At 38.4% G+C, this 24,922-nt stretch overlaps 1 protein-coding gene across 3 annotated transcripts; it reads left to right on the top strand.

The window, feature by feature from the left end:
- Positions 1-103: 103 nt before the first annotated feature.
- LOC110053894 (5'-nucleotidase domain-containing protein 2-like) lies at positions 104-23,780 on the top strand. 3 transcript variants are annotated; one of them, XM_089296314.1, is made up of 16 exons: positions 104-703; positions 3,005-3,180; positions 4,082-4,156; positions 5,754-5,809; positions 6,950-7,049; positions 7,632-7,709; positions 14,398-14,454; positions 15,395-15,455; positions 16,041-16,143; positions 16,724-16,828; positions 17,242-17,326; positions 17,959-18,045; positions 18,514-18,567; positions 19,409-19,495; positions 20,171-20,238; positions 21,417-23,780. In XM_089296314.1, exons 1-16 carry the CDS (start codon positions 550-552, stop codon positions 21,658-21,660), a joined length of 1,590 nt encoding a protein of 529 aa, XP_089152440.1. In that variant the 5' UTR covers positions 104-549; the 3' UTR covers positions 21,661-23,780. The 3 variants fall into 3 exon arrangements, with proteins under 3 accessions (XP_089152440.1, XP_089152442.1, XP_089152441.1); XM_089296316.1 differs by having other exon boundaries at positions 106-294; XM_089296315.1 differs by having other exon boundaries at positions 132-703; positions 6,950-7,043.
- The last annotated feature ends 1,142 nt before the right edge of the window (positions 23,781-24,922 follow it).

The raw sequence follows: 24,922 nt of genomic DNA, 5'->3' as shown, positions 1-24,922 counted from the left end.
CCTCTTTTATAACGGTTTCGCCTCGTTCTGGAACTTTCTGGAACCTTCTCGAAAAAAGATGTCATCGCTATTTTTGGGAGTAAAAAAGTGACGTAAAAGAGTGATGGTGCAATATTGCGACCTTTTGTAACCAGCAAATTATTTTCAAGAACTTTCGACTTCTTTATTTGAGCGAATCACTTAAAGACGTAACAGAGGAAAGCATCAAATGCCCTGATGCACTAAGAAAAGTCTCTATTCTATTATGAAAGACGTACGTCCATATTTGTACATATTTGATAAAGCCAAGCAACGGTAGGTTAATCAACGATCCAGAACTTTACAGATCATTCCATAAACCTCCTGAACAACCCGGAGCATTCATATTCCGGAACATTCTGGCCTGCAGACAAACAACAAACGCGATGCACGAGCGTGGAGCGTGACGACCACGAGCACGAAGCCCACGCAGCAATCACGCGGCGGCACCATACGCTCCCCTCCCCGGGCCCCCGCTTCTCAGGATGTTGACGACTAGTTCCCAGAGCTTTTTACAAAACATGGTTCAATATGGCGGTCTATCGTTTGCTGAGGAGGTGTTCTCGTAGTTGCCCTAAACTTCGAGCTTGTTTTTACACGTTACGTTGTAATGTTCACACGAAGGCTGCAGAAACTATTGACGAATTGGAAAACGTATACAATGAACGAAAGTGCTTCATAAACGGTAAGCTACGTGTGCTCACGTGCGGGAGATTTCTGCAGCGCAGTTTATATGACGAAGAAAATAGTTGGGTTGGAAACTTGGGAAAAAGACGTCTAAAATTAGTCTCTCATCTTTCAAGGAGGTGTTATTTATGACCAATGTCCTGCGCATAGAGCAGATAAAGAGTGGTGCTTTGAAAACAAAGGAAATAGTAAAATAATAAAATAAATTTGATAGTTGCACTGCACCTGCAGCTGAACAATTATATAATTGCTTGTGTGAGCAAATACATTTTCAAATAGCTTTGTGTTGAAAAGAACAATAACAAAAAACTGGAAACTCAGGGAAATGCTGAAGAAAATAATGTTTCGTATTGAAGATAATACCGGTATGTTGTTTCTTCTCTCAGTCTCACACAAAAAAGTAGACTGCTGGCAGCCAGTCTTTTCTCTTGCTTAGCGTCAGACGAGTATTTATCTTTGAACATGAGTACATAAGGCTACCCCAGGGGGTGGTACTACCTTATATGGGCTGTATAGTTATGTGCAGCCCCAAAGGGTATGGGTTTCAGCCATTTGGTTATAAATAGGGTATTGAGTTTGGTCATTTTGGTCTCAAATAGGGTATGTTTTTTTTGCTCTAGTCTTGAATTGGGTATATCTTTTAGAGGAAGCTACTTTTTCATCATCCTCGACAAGACCATCATCAAAAGCCCTTCATAAATTATGTTTAGGGCAACTGTGCCAGCCACAATGGTCATAAATAGGATGCTTAATTTTTGATCAGGTCATAAATAGGGTTGGGGAAAATCGCAGATTTTGGTCATAAGTAGGGTAAGGGTTTTGGGAAGCGGGCCACACACCCCCACCCAATTTTACTGGGAATATCCCCCTTCTGCTGGGGCATAAGGGTAGTATGGATGAAAAGAGGTTGGTGCCAGATGGTGTTGCACCCATGTCTTGTCCCACTCCCCTTGCATGAGAAAGCTTGCCTCGTAATCTCTGCCTTGTTTTGAGAGAAAAACAGACCGCCAGCAGTCTAAAAAAACAGAGGAATTGACTAAAACATAATTTTACCTATAACCATATAGTTCTGTGCTCATGAGGGTGGTAAATGTGTGGTTCCAGAAAAAATCCATACCTCCCCCACAGAGGGGATTTTTTCTAAGGTTCCCCACCTCTGGAAATTCCAATCAAACTTCATACATTTCATTAAATTTTTTGGTCTTACAGAACACCCCACCCCCTGGAAATTCCAATCCCTTTTGTGGGGAGAGTATAGACATTTTCTTGAACCGCACAATGTAAATTATATACTCTTAGGAGAGCACAGAATGGGCAATATGGGAATCTAGTGATTGCATGACTTTTTCCCAGGCCTTTCAATCTGCTGATTTAACTTAGCATTTTTGTTAGGAATTAACTGCCTGCAGCACTCCTTCACACCTTTACTAGTCTGGGGGGGGGGGGGTATGCGTTTGACACTAGTATTACTTTAACCCAGCCACTTGGAAGAAAACAACCAATCAAAATGTCAATTGAGAAAAATGACCACCTCATCTAGCAAGACGAGTAACAGGGTATTAAAAAAAATAAAAATTAAAAAGTCTTCAACGTCTGTTTGGAGCCAAGTGGTTCAAAAGGTTGGTGCATGTCTTTGGTTTTGAAGTGGTTACTATTCCTAGTTTCTTCTTACTATTCCTAGGATGCTTCTTGAAGGGTATTGTGAACTATGTGAATAGATTGTGAACTGTGGGGTCTAGTTAAAGGGGATTGATATTATTTTATTACAGTGCACCTGCTTTCAGCATTATGTGCATAGGCGACATCTTTCAACATGCTATCTCTCGACATGGCCTACGTCAAAACTGTAAACACAAGGGACTTCTCTATGGTTGAATTCAACTTTTAGTTATGAAAGATTGATTTATTTGACATCAAACTAAGGTTAAGAGTATCTAGAAGTCATTCTGCGAGAGATAAATTGACTGTTTTGAGTGTTTTTAAAAGTAATAGCAGCCCAGTTTTACCAGAAGTCACTATTCAGAGCCGACTGACTACGCTCAAATTGTTTGATTTAAGTCAGGAAACATGCAAAGTCCAAAATCTTCAGCCATTTAAGGTCAGTAATTATCATTTATTCGTCATTTTTTCCACTAATTACCGGAAAAATTGCCAGTTTGACAGTTAAACTGTCTTTCAGCCATTTAAATAGCACGTTGAAAGATGGGATGTAGAAAGATGGTCGAAAGATGTCACCTATGCTTATAACATTGACAGCAGGTGTAATAGAAAGTATAACATATTTTGTGCTTTTTTGCAGAGTCAACAAATTACACCTTTGTAGATGAACAAGCAATCTTTGCTAACAATGAGCTTGGAATGCGGCACATCGACGTTTATGGCTTTGATTATGATTATACGCTGGCCTCATACTCCAACACACTGCATTACCTTATTTATGATCTTGCAGTGAAAGAGCTGATTTCTACTTATGGGGTAAGAACTATCGATTCTACTTATCAACATGTCAAGTTATGTTCAGTTGAAGAGGGGGGTTTAATAATAGGTCATTTATAAGTTAGACTTAGTTCCTTGGGTCTTTAGAGTCCAGTGTTCACTCCTGTAGCTTAGTTCCTTGCCCCCAAGTGGGGGATAGGGCCGGAAATCAATGCTCGCCATCTGTCCCTATTCTTGGCCACAGCTGCTGCTGCGGCCCACGATGTAAGTCCCAGCTCAGCACGTTCCTTCTCCACGGTTCTCTGCCATGTTTCCCTTGGCCGTCCTCTACTTCTTTACTGTCTTCTTAGGGTGAGTCAACGCCCTTATCCGCATGCAAGTTTCTTTATGGCTTTCACCTGCATTCCTCCTACTGCTGTCCATCAGGATGATGGAGTCGTCTCCTGTAAGACAGCAGGCCGCTGATCTCGCTCCTTGGTAGTTATCGGTACACTCAAAAGAGTGGCCTTGACATCAATTTCCGGTTTCCGTAATCACCTTGCTTTTACGGGATGGGGTGATCGGCCCCATGCCCAACCCCCAACCTGGAGGACCAGGGATTTTCTGTCGGGGTGTCCTTCCCCTAGCCATGGGTACCAGATATTTAAAGGCGCTGGAAGCTTGCCTTTTGCCATTGTCACTCAGCTACATTGTATTACCAGGGTCACCAAACGTGGAGGTGTGACATATGACTTGCTGGCAGAGCCTTTTTGAGATTGTAGGCATTTCTTGGCACTTACGAGAGCTACCCAGTGGCAACAGTAGCTCTCACCAGGACCTTTTACCAGCCTTTGACCCCCTTCACTCCTGTAGACAGGATAATATTCATTGTGGATAGCTGTTTTTACTCTATTTACAACTGTATTTATTTGTTGGTTTGTTTTATTTGATATGTATTTAGTATCCAAGAGGGATTGAAGAAATGAAATATGATCCAGATTTTGCCATAAGAGGACTTCATTTTGATACAAGTAGTGTGAGTATATATTTAAATTATTCCACAAGTGTGTATTGGATATGAATTGGCTACCATCTTCTCATATCCAACAAGTGCTCATGGAATAATTGTTTTATTAAAAGCACCCCTTAGATATAGCTGAGCGGTTCTCTGAACGGAAAGTGCGAAGTCAGCAAGCTTCACTTAATAGCAGCAATAAGGATATCTATGATGCTGCATAATAATAAATAGGTGAACAACATAAAGATCATGTTCTCAAAAAATAGTGACTTGGATATAAGCATTCTCCAAAATTATACTTGTGCTATCCAAACAATTGTTGTTGTCCATCTGTTGAGAATGCAAAAGTCAGCTGAAATGTTTATCTAAATAACACCAAAACAGTTCCCCTAGAGGAGAATGCTAATTTTAATAAGCAATACATTTGGGTGAACTAGCGATATTTCCATACTGTAGACAAGAATGTCCATTTTAAACTTGTCCACAGTGTTCCATAGTGCAGTTTTGATTTATATGTATTCGGGATGACCTTTGATTCAGACCATCTTGCAAACGAAGGACGATATCATCGCTCCTAAGTCATTATTACCCTTTTAACCATTGCTTGAGTCTTCTTGGTGCTTATTCCTTACCATTTCAATCTCTTTAAAGGTGTGTTTTGTTCTAAGTACAGAATTTTGCTATCTAGAAGAAAACCATGACAAACGACACCATCTTTATTTTCGATGTTGTGATCACAAACCAAAACTTTCCCATACCCCCTGGAATATGCAAAGGACTGAAACACAGTATAGGTACCAAAGAAATCTCTGGGGAGTGGGCAGGAGGTAATTTCTTAGTATTTTCAAAGGGCCACTTACCTTGCCTACCCTAGGCCTGCAAAGGAGTTCATATATGCCCCCAGCTACCCCTACACAAAGTTAGTAGAGTATAACAATGAAAAGTTTAACATATTCTGTTACAGTCTTTTAGTATGTCATCATATTATGATATCATATTATATTATGTCATCATTATTATATTATTATCATCATATTATATTATGTCGTCATAACAGCAATCATTAACTCAAATAATGTTGTAGATATTAGAGACAAAACAGAGCTTCCTGGCATTATCCAAGCTCTATTTTGTTTAGTTGTCATTTTGCACAAGACTTATGAGATAATAGTTAAAAGAAAGTGTGTCTATCTACTACAAAATGCTTCTGTCAACAACTTTCTGTTGTTTTTTCAGTGTGTCCTTTGGGAAATTGGTTTTGAATCATGCATGATGTTAGTCCATTTTTTCAGTTGGTTATTGTCAAACATGCATGATGGTGTTGTAATGATTAGTGTGCCAGTGACCCAAAATAATTGTTGTTGCCAGTTATACTTATATTTTTTTATATATTTTAGATTTATTTGAACCCGTTCTGTGTAAAAGTGAGTTCCTTATGTGAAAGAGAGTGAAGAAGTACGTTTAAAAAAGCAAGCTTTTCATGTGTAAAACTAAAAATGTAAAATAAATGATGTGAAATGTGCAGTGCAGAAAGAACCAAGCCCTTTGTTAATTGTATGAAGCACCTTCATGTTTAAACTTGAAATCATGTAAAAATGCTTGGTTTGTTTCTTAGGGTCTCTTGCTTAAAGTTGATGCTTTTCACAACATTATGTTGGGTTCTGTTTATAGGTTAGTTTATTGTGTATATTGCACTGATTGTTCAGAAAAGTCCCATAAAAACAAAGCAAAAATTGACTATTGGCATGCTTTGTCAGGGCAGGAAAAAAAACCCAGGTCCGATTGCCCAGGGCAAGTAAGAATGGAAATTTTGTGGTCCAGTGGGCGAGTGAAATTAGCCTCGGTAGTCTTGTTAGTGATAATTTCCAATCAAAAACAGTTTCAAAACTTATGACCGCAAGATGAGCAAAATAATGATTTGCAAGCATGGATTGGTTTAAAATCCAAGCATACTTTGCTTACATTTGTTGCACGTCTATTGGGCAAGTACATAAACTTTTAGTTGGGGCAACTGAAAACTGAAATGCACTGGCCCACTGAGCAACTGGATTTCAATTTTTTTTCCTGCCCTTGTACTTATATATGTCTCCTCTAGCCAATCAGTGTAAATACCTCTTGCTAACCAAGTTTGAGGGCCATGCTGTAAGTTATGGACTGAGTTTTTTTTCCCCATTGATTTATGGCCCAAGTGTGAAGTGTGTGGGTCATAAATTGAAGTAGAAAAACAAGGATCCATAACTTACAGTACGGACTGAGAAAACAAGGTTAGTAAGATATTTACTTTATCTCTACTGTGTGTCTGTTGAGTTCAGGAATGATTCCTATTCACGTGGAACGGCTTCAAATTTCTGACACACCTTGAAAGCAAAACAAGTCAATCTGAAATCATTGTTTAGTGACTCTTAAGTTGTTAGCAGGTTGTAATACACATTTTCAGCTGTAAAAGAAAGTTTTAAACTTTTACCTGCCAAAAAAGTTAAGAACACTTGCAATAAATCACAAAACATTTTGGCAACAAAAACAGCTTTTAATTTTAGCGGGCCGTACAGTAGAATACAGCCTGCTAAATTGACCAATCACAGCGCATGTACTAACTGAGAGATATAGTGAATGTGTTTAACCAGGCACTAATTGAATTGGAATTTTCCACTGTTTGTCACAGCTTCAGCTCATGCTTTCATTTTGACTTCTATTTGGCTTACTATGTCTACCTTGTGAGAATTAGGGAAAATGTAATTAAAGTTTTGAAAATAAGAATTCCAGAGATCATGTGAAAATGATATGCTGACAGAAAACTACTTCATTTTTCAGGGGTTTACAGCCTGTACCCAATGAGGAAGTGTTTAAAATTTATGAAGGAACACATCTCGCCATTACAAAGATCAACCCTTCCAATTTTCTCAATGTAGGTGTAAGTTCAGTTTGCCTAATGTTTTATAGTGCAATTGGTTGTTTATATAATAAGTTATTTTATTCTTGCATATTTTTAATTGGTTTTTACTTATGATCAGCTGGAGGACAGACATATGAATGATGCATTAACTATTCCTTTTCTTTATTATATAAAACAGATAGTTTAGTAACTGATCACATCAGTGACATACTTGGCCATCACCTTGTGCGCCACTTTTTTGCTCTTTCCACATTTTGACGTCATCTGTGGTCATTTACTCAACAGACGCACAGCAAAATGGAATCTACTTGTTAAATTCACTCATGTAATTATATATAGGGAAAGCAAAAAATAACCTTTTTCAAATTTGTCATAACCAATATAAGTGTGCTTTCAAAAGAAGTGTGACAATCTGCATCTCCCACTTCCCAAAGAATTTTCTTACACATCAATTAATCTTTTTTCCATATGAAAAATCCTAATATTGTTAAGTTCTTCCTTTTGCTGAATAATATGGTTGCTGCAGTAATTTGCTCAAAGTCAACCTTGATGATCGTAGAAACAAATGAAATAACATGAACTTGTTTCTTTGTTATCCAGGGCCCAAGAAGAACCATGCATCATATGATTGACCTGTTTTCATATCCTGAGATGGTTCTCCTATCTAATGTTACTGAGGTAAAAATCAAGAATTGTAGTTGTAAAATTGTATTGTAAATTGACTATTGTAGACCCCTAGCTTTGTTAAACTAAGTTCTGATTAGTTTGTTTCTCTGCTGAAAATCCACAAATTTGATTGGCTCTCTCACTGTTTATTGCTTGTACCTACAGAGGATATGAGTACACCACCCTTGAAACTGGACATTTTGCCTTAAATTGGACTGAGTGGGTATTTGCAAATAGGCAACAATCTGTAGGCAACTTGAGTATTGCTCACATAAAATAAGGGCAATATTAACCTTATTCGTGTAGTAGACGTTGCGAGGTTAGAAGTGTACACAATGATAGTTCTGGCGCAGAAATACCCTAAAGCCAATTTTATTCCCAGGGGAACCTTCTAGTAAGGGGTTACATGTACATGAACATGTAGGTTATCGTACTAGGACACATAATTTTTTTTCACATAAAAGTTCATGAAGACATGCTTGATCATCGCAGTTACATGCACAACTTAAGCATTTGTGAAATTAAAGCCTGAAAAGAATTCAGTCCTGAACGGGATTTGAACCCATGTTGAGTCTGCGATACCAGTGCACTGCTCTACCAACTGAGCTATCAAGCCAACTGGGAGCTGATCATGTTGTGAGTTCGATATATACTCGTAGATGATGAAGAATGCAAGTGAATACATGAAAGACCATATATTTGAACTGCGGAGAAAGATATGAAGACATGATTGATCATCGCAGTTATATACACAACTTAAGCAGTTGTGAAATTAAAGCCTGAAAAAAATTCAGGCCCGAGCAAGATTCGAAACCACAACCTCTGCGATAGCAGTGCACTGCTCTACCAACTGAGCTATCAAGCCAACTGGTATATAACGAACTCACAATATTATCAGCTCCCAGTTGGCTTGATTGCTCAGTTGGTAGAGTAGTGTACCAGTATCGCAGAGGTCATGGGTTCGAATCCCGTTCATGCCTGAAATTTATTTTCAGGCTTTAATTTCTCAACTGCTTAAGTTGTGTATATAATTGCAATGATCAATCACGTCTTCATATCTTTCTCCCCAGTTCAAATATATGGTCTTTCATATATTCACTTGCATAAAAGTTCATGCTAGCCAAAGCTCTCTTTGCAACATGAAAAGTTCACGAAATAAATTTTCATGCTACTCCCAGCTGAACTAATTGTGAAGGCTAATGTTCTCTCTGCTACTTGTTCCCTTCATGTAGGTAGTCCATAGCTCAATGAACTAGTCTTTTTGGCCAGCTGCACTGTTTGCTGTACGTAAAAATTTATGTCTTTTAAGTACTAATTTGGAAATCGTTTCATATACCTCAAATGCAATGGCTTGTTCTCCACTCAACTGAGTTCTGTGGAAAGAGCTGTCTATGGGATTACTGTAAGGTGCATCAGCAGCATGGTTGTCTCCACAAGGCTAACTGTGGAAAGGTTGTCAAAACCCAGGTTGCAATATGTGGTGGTGTATGTGCCATACTGTGAAGACAAAGATGTTGCATGATGGTTAGTGCAGCATTACAAGGGAATTTAGACATAGGTGTATGGGCACCTTCGGACTTGGGGGGGGGGGGGGGGGGTGACCTTATTGCCCAAAAAAAGTTACATAATACCTGAAAGTGTGAGTGTTGGTAAAATGTGCTCAAACCGCAGTAGAAAGAGAAATGTTCACAATTTTCACCTCTAATGATAGTGCTATCATTCCAGAAATAGTTATTCTTAAACCTCACATACTCTATGACCTCGATCAACAGCCTAGTTAAATCAGAAACTTATAAAAGAAGTTAGTACTTGCTCGTACAAAAAATTCAAGAAAATTTTAAAACGGCTCTTTGTGGAGCCACGACAAAAACAAAAGTCTTTGTTTGGTTTGATTCTTTTGTCATTGTTTTGTTGATGGAAATAATATCCATCTCGTGGATTTCCACAATACATATTTAAGGTGGCTCAAAACAGTTTTCTGGTTTTTTGAGGCTTTCAGAACTAGGTGTGATTTTTCAGGCTTGGAACTGTACTGTTTTGAATGGCTGTGCTATCTTTTAAGGTAACTCTCCACTGTACCCTTCATTGTGTTTAAGGTTACTTCCCAACTTCAGAGGCCAAGAAAATCGTTTTTTCTTTTATTTGACAAAATTTAAGTTCGTCATTTTATCTAGTGTTTCCAAAAGAAAAACATTAAGAATCTCAAAAAGCGGCCGAGTTATTTAGAAAAAACGTATTTTCAAATAAAGTTTATAAACTAGGAAGGTGTCACAATCTTGTCAACGGGCGAGAACCCTGGGGAAATTTTCGCGGCAAACGCTCATCGCTCGTATTTCATGTCATATGCATATTTTTATTTACATCACGCACTTGACAAAAATTCCCACGTGGAAGCTCTTTACGCTAACTCCTATGGAAAAATCAAAAGCAGAAAAAAGGCCTTGGGTAAAGAAAACGAAAAAACCCGGCTCAAAGAAGAGAGAAAAACCCCCATATTATCAAGGAAAGAAAAAAAACCTTGCTGAAAGCGACAAAGGCCCTTGGTTTGGCCAAACGCCTTTGACAATCTCCGCATCTGCAGAAGATCCGGAGCGTTCGAATATCCTTGGAGCAAGTAGCTTAAAAATGAAAGTTAACGTCAGTGCAGGCTGCGAACAAGATTCTTCGTCGGAATCTGGCGGAAGTGATAAAGAAAATGAAACCTACCCAAGGGAACTCATTTCAGCAATAAGGGTATTTCTTAAGCTGTCCGTTGATTCCTCAACGTCTTGTTTTTCAGTGGCACATTTTCCGCCTTTAACATTTTAGCGCGGGTTTTGCCTTTGCCTTTGCCTTTGGCGTCTTTGCCCATTATATTACGTCGCCGTCCTAAATTGAACTCCACTGAGCGAGATAAAAAAAACATGTTGCAATGCGATGCTTTTCCCGGGAAATCTTGATCTATTGTCATAGGCACTAGGAGGTCCTGTTGTTCCATTGGTTTGCAGTTTTATTAGGCGTGATAATCTCCGGGCGTGGCGCGAGTTGTTTACGAACCTTTACAAGCTAAAATCTCGCATTCGATTTTTGGAGGAATACATCCACTTTGAGCGAATTTATAGGGTATGCAGATTTGACGGATTTTCTTGAAATTTTGCCAGAACATTCCAGAGATAATGACAAACCAAAGTGTGTCGGGAAATTTTGATATTTAACACATTTTTCCCGTGGCATCCATTTACGCAAGATGTCTCGCATATTTTTAGCTACTCCAACTTTAGAAGTGGATATCTAGACAACCAATCAGAATATCGAAAAAGCCTGACACACTTTCGTTGATTGATGCCTTGTGAATAAGACTCTGCAGCCATTTTGCTCGTACTGCGGAATCCGATACCCGATAAATTCAATAGAAAAAGCCTCGGTCGTTTCACGCCTTACTGCCTCCTAACATTTCCTAAAAGAAAACATTGCTGAAATTGTATTTTTTTCGTAAAGTACATTTATTAAGGTTTCTTATGATATATAGTTTGTGGGGGTTTTATTGAAACTGGCGCGCGTACGATTTTTTTCCCGAAGGGCACCTGCGAAGGTGGGAAGTAACCTTAAGTCATAAATTAAGGTTGCACTTTTCTGTTGCATAGCAAGAAACCTAACCCACTTTTTACCATCAGTTGCATCTATCTTAAAAACTAAGCCGGTGACCCCATATCTTTTTACAAAAATCTTTTTCATTTCACACAGAAGAAGAAACAGGGAAAATAAGAAAAATTCTGTGGGGTAGATTTTGCTTAAATTAAAAAAAAAGAAATTTTTTCATAATTTTGCACACACATTCTGCTTTTTCTGTTGAATAATTTTTTGCACTGAAAAAAAATAGGGTCACCAGATTAGTTTTTGAGTTATTAGCTTCCTGGATAAGGAATTTTTAATGTGTGTTGTACGCGCAAATTAAAATCTTGACTTTGTAAGATCTCACTTTGCACACGCGTGAAGGCGGTCTGCTGCTTAGTAAAGCCCGCAATTCCATGCGAAGAAATGTGAATACCCGAGAATAGTGCGTCCTTTAATGCTGTTGTTGTTAGCAGCATAAGCATTAGAAGCAGAGTACTAACCATAAATACCTGAAGGTGAGGCTGGCCTAGTAAAAAGAATGAAGAAAACTTGAAGAGTAGTTTTTTTTCCTGCTGTTTTTAAGATTGATAGCTGGCATGATCGATCATTACATCAAAATCACAATTTTCGTTTACGTTCCAGTACAGTGGTTTAAAAGAATGTTCTTTATTTTCATTTGAAATTGCCTGAAGGATGGATGTTTTCGAAGGTAAAAATAAGTGATATCGTAAACAGCTCACTAAACTTGGCAGAAACAGAGTTTTATGAAGTAGGCCTCATGCCACCATGTTTGTTGTGATTTTTGCATCTCGAGCACCATCTCACGACCCCTCAGGTGATCGCATGATTCCTCACGCTGAAGTGCGCATTAGAGCCCATGCTTAACATGGAAATATTACTGTTTTGAGCCACCTTAAACAATATATGGCTTTTCCAAAACAATACTTAGGCTCAATAACCAGCCGCTGTTCAGGAAAGGAGCCCGTGCTCCTCCCCCAAACTCATGGCTGGACTTGTGGACTTGGCATTGTTAATTTCAACCAATAAGAAATCTGCCTGCCTGAATTGAGCAGGCTGCATAAATTAGCTTTCTCACAGTAGCAAAGAAGTTGTGTGATATGAAGTGCGATCGAACTAGTGGGACATTTAACCAAATATCGTCAACTTAAGAAATCTTGCCTGATCTAAACCATAGTGGCATATACAACACGCAAAATAGTCAATAGACCTATGTGTTAGAATCTATATTTGAATCACGTGGTGCCAGAATGTCAGATAATGAAGAAAGTCAACAAAAAGAGGGATAAATGCAAACGTCGATCTCAAGAAACAAAACACTCAGTCAAATTGATGTGTATGGTAGTCTTCTTGAAGGGAAGTGACACCAGTCTCTGGTGAAGCCAGACAAAATTAAATTTTTAAGTGAGCCAAAGCAAACTGAACTGGCAAAACATAACATGGTGTCAACACCATGCAAATCATACAACATATATCTGACCTTTTACATGACAGTTGCTACACCATAGTCGAACAGCTCTGCTCTACTTGAAAAAAAAAAACTCTTCTATAGAACACAGCATGTATTTCCCTTCCACAACAATAATGTGAAACAAACTACAGGTTGGAGGGCCAAAATGAAAAGAAGAAGTGGCGAAAACGTCACAAATTTTACGAGCCGTAGGCGTCATGTGGGCCTGCCTATGGTTGTCATTAGATGATATTTCTGGCCACCTGAAGCGCCGCAAAAAGTAAATTATGAATTTGTGTCACAGACATGCTTTGCCACTCATGCGTCCAGCCATCTCTTCTCGAGGAGGAACATAGACCGGACTTGAGAAAGCAGCAGAAATCAAGCCTTAACAGTACCTGGATCCTCATACTCCGCATTTGGCCTTGACTCCATTTTGGCAAGGTAAACGTTGAAGAATATAGCCTGTAAGCCTGGCCTTAACGACCCTTTCAGAAGAACCTCCACAAGTAGCTACATGTACTTATTTCAAGTTTGGAACCAATAAGAACACAGTTTTTGATGTTACACTACCTTGCTGTTTCGCATAATCGACCTCAATCTGCATCCAATGGTTTAAGTGTTGTGTGTTTGTTATTCATAGTGAAAGACTTGATTTCTCTGAAGATCTTTCAGAGCTACCCTGCAAGCAGATGTTGCCTTGATTTTATTTGCAACCTATTCGCACTCGATCTAACAGCGCTGAGTCGCATAAAGGAGACTGCACTTTTGTCTTCAGGTGAGAAGAAAAATGTGTTGGGCCAGGCGACAAGAAGTTTACAAGGTAGAGTGGCTCAATTGAGAATAAAGAAATCCATTGGAGCAATGCAGTTCATGTAGTGGAGGTTTGCAAGTTCTTATACCTCATGAAGTATGCACAAAAGGTCCTTTTTAAAAAAAATAATAAAAAGACTGCTGTTTTAACAAGTATCCCCAGAAGTCAATATGGTAACTCATATAACTAGAATAACCCATAAGCCACACTTGTCAATCATCACCCATTGGGAAATTGACAAGTTTGCTCACAGAGCCTTTGATCATACAGCTGGGAGGTCCCCTTGGGATGAAAATGTTTTGTGAGATTTCCATGTTCCAGAACCATCATTGTCTACTCTACTAAGCTTTACTATGGTTAACTTGGCCACACCTTGTTGCTTATTTCCAAAAAGTACACCCTAGCTCAGTCTAATTGATTTTCTGAGTCTTCCAAGAGAAGCCCTTGGACTTATTTTGATATTAAGACCAATTAATTTAGTGCATAAAAAATACTAATTTGAAACTTTCAAACACTTATATTTTAAAATTTTAAGACTCAAGACTTAAAATAGATGCCATTACTGCTTCACCCCTAAGCTGCCATTAATGACACAGACACTCTAGCTAGTTCATGCTGCTTTCTGCATACATTACAAATTTCCTCTTAATTTTGTTGGCAGATGTAGTTAGCTAGCTATGATGTAGTGGTGTCAGTGGTCTATTAGTTAGATTCCTTTAATATTACTACCCGAACAATACTACTGGATTTTGATAGTTTTGTTTAGCTGGATTTGCTGTGCATCACTTTTAATAAGTAAGAATTTCTCCGATTATTTTGAGCAGTTTTTCCAGCAAAGAAGTATTCCTTATGACCCGGAGTATTTGTTTGGTGACTGTCAGGTATGTTTTCAGCTAAATGATACAAGACATCATTACTGGCTCTAATATGAAGGCTGACTGCAAGCTATTCAAGCTAACTAACATTACTATTTAGACTAATTTAGAGTGATATTTAGGCTAACCAGACTGTAGTTTAAGCTAACTGGAATGGCTTGCGTGACTCGTTGACTCGCTCTTTATGCAGACCTCACAAGTCCCATGGTTTGTTAATTTATAATTTAATAAATATAAGTAGGGATTTGTAATATCTAAGTTTATTATCCATCAAATATTTTTGCTCATGCGTGTCATGTGACCAAATATTCCCTAGCTAAAACTGAGGAATATCCGAGGATATTCCCAAATTTTCAAAACTTTGTGTGTTGTTAAAAATATTTGAAGGATAATAAACACAATAGCCTCCATTTGGCATGAAAGTATTCTTGCATATTTGTCCTTGGCCATTATCTGTTCCTCAAAGCTCACAGTTTTCCTTGAGCTAAGCTCTCAAGAAAACTGTTCACTTCTCAGAACAGATTATGTCTGCAGACAAATATCTGAGCATATTTTCGAATCTATGCCACACAAAGTATGTCAACTATGTAAACATCCATATGTACATTTATATGCCATCAGATTTTGTGCAATCAGCATAACTTTTTGGAGATTGAATGAAAAAAGGGGAAATTTATATATTCAGATACTAGTTGTGGCACTGTGAAAATGCAAGACCCTTGCTTAACAATGTGAGATGGACTTTGCTTTTTGTGATTATTTGCTAACAGTTTCCAGTTATTTGACAGCATCATATTGATAATATATATAATCCTGATAGACTTGATCATGGGCGTGTAATAAGTGTGAAAGGCTGAGGACGTTAATCATGCCTTCTGCCTGCATTACATTTGTTAATATTGTGCTATTTAACATTGAAACAATTGTTACCTTACATTTTTTTTAGCAAGCTGTGCAAAATGTACACAAATCTGGGAAGATGTATCAGGCGGTCATCAGTGATATAGGTATAAAAGAGCAAATTAACAGAATGAATAAATTGAGTTACAAATTAAAATAAACCAATATCATAAAAATGCATAACATACTCATTAGCAACATAAGGAGTTGAGATTACTTGAGAACTTTCCATCTTATCTTCCCAAGTAAAAATACATCATGGCATTTGGTACAAACACTCGACTGTGTGCTTTGAAAATAATTGTCATGAGAGTTACTTGATGCTTTGGAATTTGTTTCATCAATTACCGTGACGGTGTTTGGATGTCTGATCTTAATTAGCGTAGATTTTTAAGATTTTATTTCTCCGCTTCCTTCTTAGTTTTAGGTTCCATTGAGAAGATATATCAAACACTCAAGACAGTGTTTAACAACATTTCCAAACACCTCGAAGCTCGTCAAAAATACCCCACTGCACGCTCTATTTTCAACTCACTTTTTGTTGTGTTTGATGCATTACTTCTGTCCCTGGCAAAAGATGTAGTTCCTTTTTTCTCTGAAGCCAGAGTTCTCAATCCAGCTCTTAGTTGCACCACTAGCTTTTGTACCACCACCACATTGGGTGATAAATTGTGATAAATTGTTTTCGATAGACAAATACCTCAAGAGGAGCCCTCGTCTGGGAGAACTGCTTAATAGACTTGTTTCTTCAGGGAAAGTGCTGTTCTTAATAACCAACAGTGGCTTTGAGTTTGTGTAAGTATGTCAGCATCAACAAATCATATTCACTACAGCTCACTGGGCTCATTTGCAGTGTGTAGCAATTTTGAGGACGCCGTGTTTCTAAAAAGTGAATGAAAGTGAATGAAGTAACAATAAATGTCTATTTCTGATGCTAAACAAAAATTTTTAAAAAAATTGCTTCAAATCTGTCACTGAGGCCCCGTTCACACTACGCCGGAGAAATTTGAAAACGGCGTCTTCACTCTGAAAAAGTATCATTCACCAAATGTCCATAGTGTGGACAGAAAACAATTAGAAATTTAAAAATGTACTAATTACCGGTCATTCTGGATTTGTGTTTTAGGAGAACTCGGGCAGGGAAATCATTCGAAAAGTTCTTCTAAGATGTTTTCCGTCCACACTAAAATGCAAAGCTGGCGTTTTCAAATTCCTCAGGTTTGAAGAGCATTTTCGAAAAGCTTCGTTTTCGTGACGGATTAGTGTGGACGGTAGGCGTAACCGTAGAAATAAAGCTGTGTTTTCAGATTCCTCCATTGTTGTGTGGACGGGGTCTTAGGTAACATTTTATGAATGAAATCCAACGTGTCTTTAGGAAGAAAGGCATGGACCACATGGTTGGCAAGGGATGGCGTGATCTTTTTGATGTCATCATAACACAGGCTCGCAAGCCTTCTTTCTATCATCAGCAAGCTTCAAGGTTTGTTTGTTAGCATGTACTGAGACTGTTCACAGCCCTCTATTTTCTCGTATTTTTATTCGGCCATCGTTGAATGCGTGGATAGAATCGTGAGAGAACTGGGCATCAGCGCAAAACGGCTCTTTTGGCTGGCTTCGCTGGCCTCCCTCTCCCCAGCCGCTTGTGCTTTGCGCTCGCTTTGCTCGCTTTTTCTTTCGCGCGTGTTGAAAAATAGAGCAGTCTAGTATGTAATCTAGCAGACCTCGAACATTAACAATGCTAGTTTAAGTTAAGTTGTTTGACGGTTATTCGAATCATGATATATTTTCATTTTTGCACGGTGATCGTTTGTTACTCATTGTGTTTTATGAACCAATTGTTGCTGGTTTGGCCATAGTTTGTTCAAACAAACTAAAAAAAGTTGATTTTTTTAGACCATTTAGATGCCTTGACACCAGACTGTATCGTCCACAGTGGCAAAAGGTTTCAGCTTTGTGTAAAGGACAAGTTTACTTGGAGGTAAGGGTGCAATGAGTTTACACTTGACATTGCATTTGCTATTTAGATTACTTACACCTGTAGTTACTGTTCTCGTTCTTTTGGGCACATTGATCTTAATAATTCAAGTAATGTGAGGTATCTATCAATCTGTATTTTTAGGCTGATTGAATATGTTGTCCGTTAGCAAACAGTTAACGCATCAATCAGTTCCACTCTGGTCCCAGTGCAACAGAATTTAACATAAGTGATGTCGCTCCGAAATGCTGTTGCCTTGAATTGTTTGTTGTTTACAGTTTTGAAGTCCTACTTTAAACAGACATTTTAATGTGGCTCACAACGGTTTCTAGCATTTTGCAGCACTTCTTTGATGATTCAATGCTACCACTCTTTTTCATTTAATGCCCTAATAATGGTATCAATAAAATTGTGTGATCATTTGTAAGCTAGTTGTGGCTATTTTCGTGATGCAAAAGGTTATCATACCAACAGCATAACCATTAAAACACCCGTAATTTTAGCTTTAAGTGTTTATAACTCAAAAACTAGTCGGTGACTCCCATATTTTAATCTTGAATTGTGGTTGGCATGTTAAAATACAACCCAAGCCAAATTCAATAAGATATATGTATGTTTGTTTTTTTTTCTGTCAGGGAAATATTGAGCAGTTCATAAAATTTACTGGCTGGTATGGTCCAAATGTGCTGTACTTTGGAGATCATGTTTACAGTGACTTGCGAGTAAGATAGATTATTTCCCTCTTGTTGATATCTACTTTTGATTGTTATAGAAATCATAAATAACTCAGTATTAGTTATTATTACCTTCATAAAAATTAATTCCTGTCATGGGGGGCTTTTGTTAGGCCCTGTCCTCACTAGGCTGGAGAAATTTGAAAACGCAGCTTTATTTTTTTGGCTAGGCCTACCGTCCACACTAATTTGCCACGAAAACGGAGCTTTTCGAAAACTTTCGTCAAACATGAGGAATTTGGAAACGCAATTTTGTCCGGCATAGGGTGGATGGAAAACATTTGAGGTGTTTTCAGAATGACAACGCCGTTTTCAAATTTCTTCAGCGTGGTGTGGACGTGGTCTTAGTTGACTTGCTCCTTCTGTAATAAAGAAACGGGAACAAACTATTAAAATAGCGCTTTTCCTTGCTCTTACAAAATTGCCGGTTAGTTAGAAGCTATTGGTTTATTTTAGGATCCTGTTTTGCATCATGGCTGGAGAACTGGAGCTATAATTCCTGAACTAGAGGTACTTACTGTAACAAGTGACATTGAGCTCACTGTTTATGTAATATATCAAACATGAAAGACCGTGTTTGACCGCATTTCCAAACACCGAGAAGAGAGTTGAAAATACGACGCGCAACGGAGTATTTTTGACGAACGTCGAGATGTTTGGAAATGAGGTCAAACATTGTCTTGAGTGATTGATATGTCTTCTCAATCGAAACTAAAACTAAGGAGAAAACGGAGAAATAAAATCGTGAAAATCTGTGCTAATTAAGATCAGAAATCCAAACATCATCAGAGTCACGATTTCATTTGCTTAAACTTGATGAATTTTTAATGACTTTGAGAATGCTAGTTTGTCTGGTCTGCGAGCAGGCTCACCTCTGAATCACGCGCGCGAGCGGCGGAGAGCAAAGCGATCTGTCGGCGGGAAGAAGACTGGTGAGTTAGCGCTCCAACGTGAGCCTGCTCGCAGGCTAAGTTTGTCTAGTTATTATGACTTATTTTCTCATTAAATGTTTTAAACTGTTGCCGTGTCTCATTGCGTAGCGTGAGGTAGTAATACCATTTGTTAAGGTGTAAACATTCCATACCTAGTTACTATTCTGAAATGTTTAGGACTAAAAAATTACGTTTTGGGGTTATTCGTTCATAAAAGACGACTGTCAATAGACTTCTTCGCATGAACATAGGATGTTCTGGTTGATCTTAGCACAATTAAACATTTTTCATGCCATCCATCCTTGCCTTTTCCTGTTCTGCGATCTGTATTGCAACTAATCTTTTACTAATCCCCTGAATGGTAGGCTTGTCCAGCCCACGTTCTCAGGAGTTTCATTTTGTTATTCCTTGTTTCTTAGTGGGAAATCAAGCAAAGTAACTCGCTGGATTTCAAGCGTTCTGTTGTGTGGTTAAGTAATATTCAAGATCTGATCATCCAGCTGAAGGTACTCAATTCATATCAAGCGTGTTTGTTAATCACTGCTTTGTATCAAAATGGTCCATAATTGAACTTATTTGATGAGCACATTTTTTATTTTATTTTAGACATTTTAAGTTGTACGCGCAGATAGCTTTGACTCTCTAGACTTTCTAAAAGTCCTTTCCAATTATTCTTCCCTGGCCTGTTAGTTTCGGCGTTGGAAAGGTCGACTTCTCGCGACTTACGTCGCTCGAAGATTATATCGCTTCGCTCGAGGGAGATAGTCAAGGGTTAAGAAAAGGTGGACTTGTGGCAAGTCTATGACTCTCTCTCAGTACTAGTGTACTTTATGGAGCTAGCTTGGACAATTTACCCATCAAGGTTATACTAGAACTTTGTTATCCCGTTTCTTGACGTGTAGGGCTGCTTATTTGTTGCCTGGTGCCTTCTTTACATTTCTAAAGAAGAAGAAAGGACTTTCCAATGTTTTGTACACAAACAAGTTAACTGACGGCTTGAAAACTAAAATCAACAAAATTAAATGTTGCTCTCTGTAGAGGTTTAGAGTCACCTACTGTGTGCTTGTTTACCATTTTAAATTGAACGGTTTCTCAGTAAGAAGCAGTGCCTCTCAAATTATTGTCTGCAAGTAAATTTATAAATTATCATAAAGGTTGTATTTCTTTGTATTTTTTGTCAGGCCTTTCCCCCAAGCGCAAGAAGGGCACACCTTCTAGAAGGGTGGAAACAAGAAAGAAGAGAACTAAGGTGAGGTTAAACAATCACTGAGCCTGGAATGATGAAGCTGCGATGCCTTCTCTCGATTTCATCATTTATACAATGCGCTTATTGGTTATTTTCATACTGTTGATTTGTTCGCTTCTATACTGTGGAAATGACTAATTTCTGCAATTTTCGAACTCTAGCCAGTATAGCAATCGTTCCCTTGCGAAGAGCTTTTCCACATTCTGGCTGCGCGCAAATTGGAGCGAGGAAAAAAACATCGATGAAGCAGGGGATGGTGGGGGCAAGCGCCCCACCACCCTCTGCTTCGCTGATTTTTTTTTGCTCTCTCTCTCCAATTTAAACGCAACCAGAATGCGGTAAAGCTCTTCGTAATGGAACGCATGCTATGCAGGCCAGTCAAACCCCTTCAATACAAACACCTTCAGTACAAACACCAAAAGGGCACATTTGAGTGTCTGTATTATAGAGGTAGAGATTATGAGATTAGATGAAATCTGGTTTCCCTGGGGCCAAGTGAACTGTCTGTAACTTAGAGGTGTCCATGTGATGTAGGTGTCCGTAAGGAGAGATACGACTGTGCAGACACTCAGCTATGCCTCTTCGATTTCCGTATTAAGAGGTTCGACTTCATCAAGTATCTGTGTTATTTCTCCCTAAGGCTCTCAAATACCGTATGTATTTTGTTTCCGGACTGATATTGTAAAATACAGTGGTAATACAGTCGGACATTTATTGTTTTGATTATTAAAAAAAGGGAAGAGTGGAGGGAACACTAGCCTCCTCCGCAGCCGGTTTTGGGGATGTCACGCAACGCTCCCAAAAACGTCTGTGGAGGAGACTAAGGGGACACAGGCCTTGGAGAGTCATTGAAATTTGAAAAATGCAAGTTTTCATCTTGGAAAGTCCTTGAATTTTGTTAACAAGTTCTTGAATGGTCGAGAGACTGAAGGTGAAAAAAGCAATATTGAGGTGATGTTGATGGTACAGGTGTTAAGCGATATAATGTGAAGTACATAAAAGTGTAAGTAATTCTACCTTCAACGGGGTCTTGAGTATTCTGTAGTTTGTGTCCCTGCCCACCTAAACACATTTTACCTGTGATTCTGGAGGAGACGAGTCCTTGAATGTTGCTGAATTTTCCTCTAGTAGTCCTTGGAAAAATAGAGGATTTACCGTACCATTTGTTCTGCTTATGGCAGGTATACGTTGAAAGCGATGTTCAACCCAAGATTTGGCAGCGTCTTTAGGACGTATAACAATTCCACTTATTTCACACGGCGTTTGGTGCGCTTTGCTGATCTCTACATGTCGTCCGTTGAGAACCTGCTGAACTATCCCAGCAACTACACCTTCTACCCGCGCAGAACAGCGCTTCCGCACGAGGCAGTGTTGGATTTCAGATCAAGTGGAATTCCTGACCAGCGCATATTTCCTAATACTTAAGTAAAGCTACTTAAGTCTGCTAGTGTGGAAAGTGTGAGAAAGTGGCCAGGGTGTTGATTTTGGCCAGAATTGAAGCACAAATACCCTGGCGTCTTATTAGACAAAGTGTTCCTTAAAAGGTACTTATGATAGTTAGAGTGGTTTTCAACTGAGTGTCGTAAAACCAAAACCAAAGTAATCACTCTAGCCAATAACAAAGGACACGGACAATACAGTGAACCAATGGAAATTCGAAGTAATTACATGTGGCTGACGCGAAGCGCGGGAAAATGTTTGCGAACGCGTCACAGTTTGTTTTGGTTTTACTTCTGATTGAATGAAAAAGTGGCCCGAGTTTTTAAGCCAATCGTGTGGCGTAGAAAGTGCAAAACTGATTACTTTTCGACACTCAATTGAAAACCGCTCTATAAGAGAAACTGGGTGGTTCATTGTACGCTTTCGGCCAATCAGAAAAGAAGTAGTGAGTTCAGTGTATAATAATGCATGAAAACTTGTTTGAATTCTTTGTGTTGGTTTTAAAGGATAATGTTATTCTAGTACAAAATGTTAGTGCAGAGGAAATTATTCTACCATATCTACCATTAGAAGATATGGTAGAAGATATCAATATCGATATTAGAAGATATCGACGAATCATTGAAATGATGGACTTAAGAGTTTTATATTTTAAGAAAATCAACTAAAGTTGTACTCGCATTTGAAAGAGATAATCACAAAGTAGAACGTATCAAGACTCAATTTCATGTTTATTATGAAAACACGTGATATAATGTTTTAAATTAAGAGTTTATTTTTTGAAAAACGTTGAAATGTCTACTGATTAGGAAGAGTTTAATGATGAATCTTATAATCTGCAACGTCTGCTTTGAGACATACGTAAGTACATCGATTATTTTATGATATACACAGTATATTTATGCGTTTGCAGAGTTCTTTGCACAAACACAATACCAGTTCAGTTCCGAGCAGTATGTGGAAAGTCAGAGTTACCTTGTGCCTCGGTTTCAAAACGAGGCCTCGTGCAAAACCTTTCATATGACAAGGGTTGATTTGCATGAAAATGAATCTGCAGGCGAAACAGATTTTCATATGAATAGTTTCGCACTAAGACTCGTTTTGACAGAGGCAAAAGCTAACGCGGAAATGGCCTATTGCCTAAAGAGAAATAATTTACTCTTGGCACAGTTGAACAATAAATTGGTTATTTTTATGCAAAGAATTCTCCAGAACAACCAGTGTGTAAGGGTTACCTGAAAGTTGCGACTGTCGTGTTGAACTGATGAAGTCAATCAGATGGCTGGAGAGCCACAATAGGGATCTCAAGCAATGACCATGGCAATGCCCTGGACAACGCGTAGTAAAAAAAATTAACTTATGTATATTTCTTAAGAATTCTCCAATTATTTAGCGGCAATGGCGACGGGAACGTCACCAAACAAAAGGTTCAACGACCAGAACAATGGTTATGCCCGTGCGTTATTAATCTTTGTACATTTCGTAACCGTCCTTTCCAAAACAGCAGCGTGAAATGATCACGTTTCGCGTATTTTGAAGAACGCGAGCCACGACGGCTAACTTTTCGTATTTCTTCTAGAATTGATCGCTGGCGTTTTATACTTAGTTAGAGCAGGGTGCTAGATCGCTCGGCTTACTGAACATTTCTAGATAACTTTGAAATTCAAGGGTAAATATAAATCCGTTTTTCCCAGTCGTCATTGCTTAAGCTCTCTAATGCTGTTTCGCAGAGAACGGCAAAGAACGTTCTCGCTGCTGGTGGTTGCTTAATTAAACTCCTTAATGTGTTGCTCGTACGAAGTATTTAGCGTAGAAGGCAGTTCTAGTTGTGCAAACTATGTATGGTGACATGGTACTGTCGTGATTGTTTGTATTCCGTCAAGATCGAGATAGGATGACTATTAGTTTCGGGTGGAAAATATTATTATCATATTTATTTAAATATTGAGACTATAGTTGAACATTTTCCAGGGGTAATATATTCTTTATATGCATTCACGTTTTAGAACGAAATTACGTTTTATTATTTACGTACAAAGTAAGCTTTAAGTAAATATAGAAACTCCCTTGTGGTAAATTAATAAAAGGAAGGTCCATTGGTATGATATACGTAAGTATTATCTCAGGTTGTTTTCTTACTTCACTATTGAGACATTTTACCTAATATAGCCATTTATCAACATGTTTTTGACGGCACTCACCCAGTTCTGTCACACAGCATCAGTTCGAATCAGTACTGTTTTTATAGAGCCGTTAATGGACAGTAAATGGCATAAATGCTGTATAGAGTAGAGCCTTGAATTCAGTGCAGTTTTGAAAATGTAAACTGAATAACCACATTCAAATAGGAACTGTACGGAAGTGGTGCTTTTAAGACCCGAGTAACGATGACATGTAGTCTCTGCGAAAACGGCGCACTGCCCTGCCGGCTTTTCTTCCTTGAGTCATTTCTTCCTTTCTCACCCAAAATAAGGGGGGGGGGGGGGGGGATCCGCCACTGCCTTATACCTGTTTTTAATAAACCTTCCTATTGATTTATCACTGAAAAGACCATTACCTATGTTTAATCACAACCACTCTTCCTTTGAGAGAAAATTTAAAATACCACACTTGTAAAACTTTACAAAAAACAAACAAAGGCAAATGAATTGTAACTTGAATTCATTATCACTACTGTAAACCTTCTGTTTTATTACAAAAAATAACCTGTTTTCCATTATGAATGTTTATCAGCTGAAAATCCTGTGGTTAAATCACGTCTTCTAGACTCTTCTAGTTGTTTTTCACAAACCAAACCTAATTTGTGCTCTTATAATGCGGGACAGTTATAAGCTGTTTTCATTGCAGCAAAAGGATTCGAATTACTTTTTTTAAAGTTGAAAGATACATTGCATTGCCTCCAGGTAAAATGCAAACAATGGCATAAACCAGAACTTCCCTCTTACACGACTTGAGTATTCTTTGGCTTTCATGTAAATGTTGTGCAACCCAACCGCCACTCTGTATTGCATTAAAGAGACCATAATCTAAGCTACATTAACCAGTTCTGATAAAGACAAAACCTTCAGCTAGCTCACCTTTTCGTAACACTATTCTCCATTGCTTTCTTTTATCTCAACTGTTTTCACAGCGAACTTCTTCAATGTTCTTCAATTCTAGTTCAATTTCACCACAATTTCAGCCCACAGAAATGTTTAGTTCAGCCCTAAACAACGCTCACCAATACGTAAATTTAATGTAGACCCTT

The sequence above is a fragment of the Orbicella faveolata genome, unplaced genomic scaffold (genome assembly GCF_042242905.1).
Source record: "Orbicella faveolata isolate gen_17 unplaced genomic scaffold, um_ofav_v1 contig_26, whole genome shotgun sequence".
NCBI lineage: Eukaryota > Metazoa > Cnidaria > Anthozoa > Scleractinia > Merulinidae > Orbicella > Orbicella faveolata.
This window is presented reverse-complemented; position numbering and strand designations above follow the sequence as displayed.